This window comes from Pundamilia nyererei, unplaced genomic scaffold, assembly GCF_000239375.1.
Source record: "Pundamilia nyererei isolate P.nyererei 1_Seehausen unplaced genomic scaffold, PunNye1.0 scaffold00426, whole genome shotgun sequence".
NCBI lineage: Eukaryota > Metazoa > Chordata > Actinopteri > Cichliformes > Cichlidae > Pundamilia > Pundamilia nyererei.
In genome coordinates this window covers 198,189-203,581 of record NW_005187827.1, presented here as the reverse complement: position 1 = coordinate 203,581, position 5,393 = coordinate 198,189, and the positions used below count along the sequence as shown (strand labels likewise).

At 39.2% G+C, this 5,393-nt stretch overlaps 1 protein-coding gene across 1 annotated transcript in view; it reads right to left on the bottom strand.

The window, feature by feature from the left end:
- Positions 1-10: 10 nt before the first annotated feature.
- The window catches only part of slc6a16a (solute carrier family 6 member 16a), a 9,730-nt gene continuing 4,347 nt past the window's right edge, over positions 11-5,393 (bottom strand). The window contains exons 5-12 of the mRNA XM_013916009.1: positions 5,187-5,207; positions 4,322-4,432; positions 3,910-4,151; positions 3,577-3,757; positions 2,497-2,698; positions 2,153-2,312; positions 1,895-2,057; positions 11-773 (exon numbers count right to left, since the gene is read on the bottom strand). Coding sequence (XP_013771463.1) covers positions 426-773; positions 1,895-2,057; positions 2,153-2,312; positions 2,497-2,698; positions 3,577-3,757; positions 3,910-4,151; positions 4,322-4,432; positions 5,187-5,207 — 1,428 coding nt within the window. The 3' untranslated portion in view covers positions 11-425. The remainder of the gene's footprint in view (positions 774-1,894; positions 2,058-2,152; positions 2,313-2,496; positions 2,699-3,576; positions 3,758-3,909; positions 4,152-4,321; positions 4,433-5,186; positions 5,208-5,393) is intronic.

The following is a 5,393-nucleotide window of genomic DNA, read 5'->3' as shown; positions in this document are numbered from 1 at the left end:
AAAGGCAGAATGTTTTCATGCAAATACATATTAGTCCTTCAGCTAAAAAAAGATCCCATAAGCATTTTTATGAGCTGCTGCATTCACCAGACATGAAAGTAGTGACTGTCACCAGCATGTTGCATACGTTTCCTACTTTAAATCCTTTCAAAAACACAACTGTTTGTTTTGTTGTTTATGTACAACTGTTTCTATCTTCTGAACAGCAAAGCTGGTTCAGAAAACAAGTATAGGGAGGCACTAGGAGGATGATACAATATAAATACATAGTTAAAACAACTTTTCAAAGGTTTACTGAATATAAAGACATAAAATCCAAGGATAACGCTGTTCATGGCTCTGCTTGCTTTAATTTTTTGTCTTTGTACTTTTCTTTCTATTTGAATTTTGTCCTTTCTCAAACAACTTCCTTCTGACCACCATGCTCACACCCCCGTGTCTTGTTCCTCCTCCTCCTCCTCGTCCTCCTCCTGGGAAAGGAGCCGGTAATGTTCGTTGCCCACCGACAGGAAGGCAGGCCTGGGATGAACCTCGTCTTCCCTGAAGTGGACAGGTTGGAAATGGGAATCTGGCTGCTCGGTAGAGCTGCACTTGGTGTACAACTCGCGACGCATTTCCTGGCCGACTTCAACCTGGGAGGGAGTGCTACGGACCCAGCGGTTCTTCACTAAGGAATAGATGTAGCTGACAGGTACAGGCAAGCTGGCAAACACTATAAGCATGATGATCATAGCCAGGGCCCATCCAGGGTACTCGAGAGTCATCTCAGAAGCCTGAAGAGGCAGAGACACAGAGCTTAAGAGTGACAAACACTGGCAGAATTACCTTTGGCTGTTAGATAAATGTTTACTTGTGGGATTAAAAGGAGCTATAAAATTAAAAAGATAAGAGATGGTTAAGCAACTCGTTACCAAAAGCATAAAAGTGCAGTTAACAGATAAGCAGGTTGACGCTACAAAAAATGGCTAACTTCACTATTCTTATGAAGAATAAATACAGAGATATTGTTGTGCTATGTCACAGCAGATGAATCCAGACATAGGTATTTGGATCGCATCTTGGTGTGAGTATAACCACTGCACAGCTGTGCCAATGAAACCACACGCTCTCGTTTACTGATGATTTTGTTACAAATGAAAGCTTCAGAATGAACGCTCACTGGAAAATATGTCACCAGTCAGCAGGACAACAATCCTAAACATACAGGGAGTCAATATGATGCAGAGGGACAGGTGATGATGAGGTTTAACGCTATAATGTCAGATGTGTTTTTCAGACGTCCACATCATCAGTGTATTTGTTCTTCCCTGCGTAACCTGAATAAACTGCACAAAAATGCCATATGTAGAATAAATATAAACACTCTAGTTTAGGATTCCTAAGGTCAATGTTATTGTCTGGCCAAGTGAATCTCCTAATATCAGTATAAATTAACCACTTTCCATTTGTTGAGCATCACAATAAAAGAAATGAGAATCCAGAACATTGAGATGGTGGTTGCACTGAAGGTCTGTGAGATCATCAGAGTTGATACAAAAAAAGTTTCTTTTCTACTGTTTTGGACACTGTGCTAAAACCACAACATCTTCCAGCATGCATATATGTGTTACACACATGCATATAGTGTGTACTGTGGGTCAGGAGGTTGTCTACTGAAGTGGAGTGGGATGTTTGATCCCAGATTGTCCAGTCTTCAGGACAAATACATTCTCCTGATGTATTCATCAGAATGAGTGTGAGTGTTTGGGTGAATAAGGCTTGTGTTAAAAATCACAGTGAGTGCTCATAGTAGAAAAGAGCTATGCAAACACCACCTGATATTTTAAAACGGTAACTGGCTATTTGAAGTTTAAAATCATGTGATTTGATGGAAAGTTGAAGTCGAACATCTCACCGTGCTTTGATTCCAGGCGGTGTACGTGGGCCCTTTGAAGACCATGCGGAGCAAACTGGCTGCCAGAAGACTGACCATCGCCAGCAAACACACATATTTCCAAAGGTACTTGTACACCACCGGAGGGCGCCATTTGAGCATTATTTCAATATCATCCAGAAAGCTGCAATAATCAAAATGCTTTTCTTAAAATGCATCTTTTCAAACAAACATATAAAGACAAAAAAACCTGTGAAAGTCAGAGATAACGTTGCTTACCGATCTGTTCCATAAACCCACGCCACACTAATGGTTTCAAAAATGACCACAATGACCAAAGGCAGGGTTGCAGAGTAGTCATCAAACATGGTCACAAAATAGTTGCCAGAGCGCTGAGTGAACAGTAATCCAATAATGAACCCCAAAGCACAGCTGGACACTAAAAGACAGAAAACATTTAAAGACCACTTCAAAGACAACAAGACTACATTTATCTCCCATAGTACACCACTGCAGTACGAGAATCTTGCACTTTTTCGGTTTTTATGTAGTTTTATTTAAGAAAAAAATAACAATAAAACACAGCAGCAGAGTTTGAACACATGTCAACTGATGTTCAGTACCCGTGAGTAGGGTTCGGTGACGCCCCAAGAGGCTGAAATTGTCCATGAGAGGTGTGAGGATTCCCTGCATTGTTCCAAACATGGTGCTGAGGCCCAGGTTGAGCAGCATGAGGAAAAACAGGGTGGACCAGAAGGGACTAGCTGGGAAGAAGGCCATCACCTCAGTGAATGCTATGAATGCCAGGCCTGTCCCTTCGACACCCTGAACGCACACAAGATAGTAAGATAGTGGAAATACGTGGGAAAAAGCAGATCCACTCAGTCTAACAGACAACAAATGTGTGTTAACTGTGATGCTGTTTCCAGAGCTAATCTATACCAGTAAATTACCTGTGCACCTTTTGTATAACATGCTCTTTAACACAGAGAATAGGTCTTTTCTTTTTAAATAAAACAAACACCGTGAGATAACATGACTCTTTGTACATCTTGTCCTGTTTCTTTAGTATCTCCTTCTTTAGTATCACAGCTTGCTTTCATTTTTCCTAGAAAACCAGCAAGATACAATTTCCAATACATTTTCATTGTCTTTGCCTGCTGGATATTTTATAGCACCTCCTAGATTCTTCGTAGGTCCTGGGAACATCGGCGCTCGCCTACATACAATTGTTACTGAAATGTTCAACTTTGATTTTTGTAACCGATCCAGCATCTTGTGCCTCGTAGGACACCTGCAGTTCTTTCATTTATGCAAAGTTGTCTTTAAAACACTTTGTAATCCTGGATGAGTGAAGCAGCACATTAGAAACTCAGTTTAATACCAGTGACTGCTCTTTATTATTGGACATACCTCTTCCTATAATGTATTATAATACAGAACATATATACATAAGAAATCTCAGCTGTTGTCCTAATTTTCACGCATGCTTATAGATGTGTATTCCCATCTTGTTACCGTTTACACGCTACTTGTTCCAGTTTCTTAGATCCCTTAAACTACTGCAAAAAGACTGTTTTTTTTTATTTTATTTTTTTTTTTTTTACCTTTGACATGTGGACGTTTTAAACTTTGTGCCTCAAGTCGCTTGTTTTTAATCATGTTGTGAAGCAAAGCTGTTGTTATTAATATCTCAAGATTACCTTATTCATCTCCTGCTCCAGACTGCAGTCAGTGATTTTAGGACCCACCATGGAGCTGTAGAGATGGTACCACTCTCTGTATTCAGCTAAAGTCACAGTGCTTACATCTGTCATGTTGAACCATGGCCACCAATGCTGGTTAGATCCACTGGATGCCAATAAGTTTAGTACACTGAGATTTCTGAAAAGGTTAAACACAAAAATAATAAATAAATCTAAGATAACCAATCAAACAAGCAGTCCACCTTAAGATTGTTACGGCAGTTTGCCAATCTAAAAGTGCTCGCTAGTTGGATTTGAATTACCATTTCAATCATGCACAGACATACGTACTCAGCCACACAACGTAGTGCAATGTTCTTGGCACGGAAACCGAGCACGATGAAAACCACTAGAGAGGCCAGCACGGATGTCATGAAGTTGATGCAGGAGACCATCAGAGCATCCCTGTGGCAGTTGTTGTGGACTGGATTGTAGGAGGAGTACGCGATAACAGAACCATAGCCCAGGCCCAGGGCGAAAAACACTTGTGTAGCAGCCTGTCGCCACACCTGCACGTTACCCCAGATCTCCAGCTGCAAATATGACAAAATAAAAGCATCTTTAGGTTTACATTCTTTCGTCAAAGCTGAAAATGTTTTATTGTGGGGTTTTTTTTGTAATCACTGAGGTGTTTGTCTTTTGTTAGTTAAATGAAAATAAAGAAAAGATGTCAAGAAAAAGGAAGAGAGAGAATATTGCTTACTTTAGGATAAAACATGTAGGTGATTCCTTCCAAGGCACCGTCCAACAGTAATCCTCTGATCAGGAAAATAAAAAGCACCACATAGGGAAAAATGGAGGAAAAGTACATCACCTAAGATTGGAAAAAGAAACGGATAATGATTTCAACAGTGCAGCATTTTGTAAAATATGATCATTTGCTTTTCTCAATCTCACTTCACTATTAAAAATTAAAGTTTACCAGTTTACCTGCCAAGCACCAACCCTCAGGTTCCTCAAATTGCATACTTTTATTTTTAAACTTAGTAATTTGAGTGCATACCCAGCAAACACAGTGGTCATGGCACAGCACCAAAAAAACTGAACCGTAAATGTAAGGATGTTTATGGTGTTTTCATGTAAATATTGCATCAGCCTCTCTTACAAGGTGAAAAACACAGATTAGAGTATTGCAAAAATTTTTCTTTTTATTTATTCACAGTAACAGTCGCTTCAAGGTGGTTTTTTTGCAAGGCAAGGACACGACAATATTAAAAATAACCCCAACAATCACACAGCATGTATGTGGTTTGTACCTTCCTATGAACAAAGACCATGGTAACTTGAATCATCATTGTGGTAAACGTCCACAATGCAGGTTCAACTTTAATTTTGGAGTGATTTGTATGGGCTCAAAATGTGGTCATAAATATTTTGTACTTGTAAATCGGTTTTGTACTTGTAAAAAAGATTTGTATGTGTAAAAAAAAGTTGTGTGTGCGTAAAAAAGATTTGTATGTGTAAAAAAAAAAAGTTGTGTGTGCGTAAAAAAGATTTGTATGTGTAAAAAAAAAAGTTGTGTGTGCGTAAAAAAGATCTGTATGTGTAAAAAAGATTTGTGTGTGGACTTTGCCAAAAAAACCCTGCAAGTTACAACTACGAATTTTGACCCTATTTTTCTTCCTTTAAGCTGATTGGTCAATGTCATGTCAATCACAAATTAAACAATCCAATCAGAGAACAGATGGGTTTGGCTGTAGGAGGGGAACTTTTTTGAACTGCAGGTCCTTGAAGGGTAATCTCTATATAAATATCTGATAGCAGTTAGGTCCCCT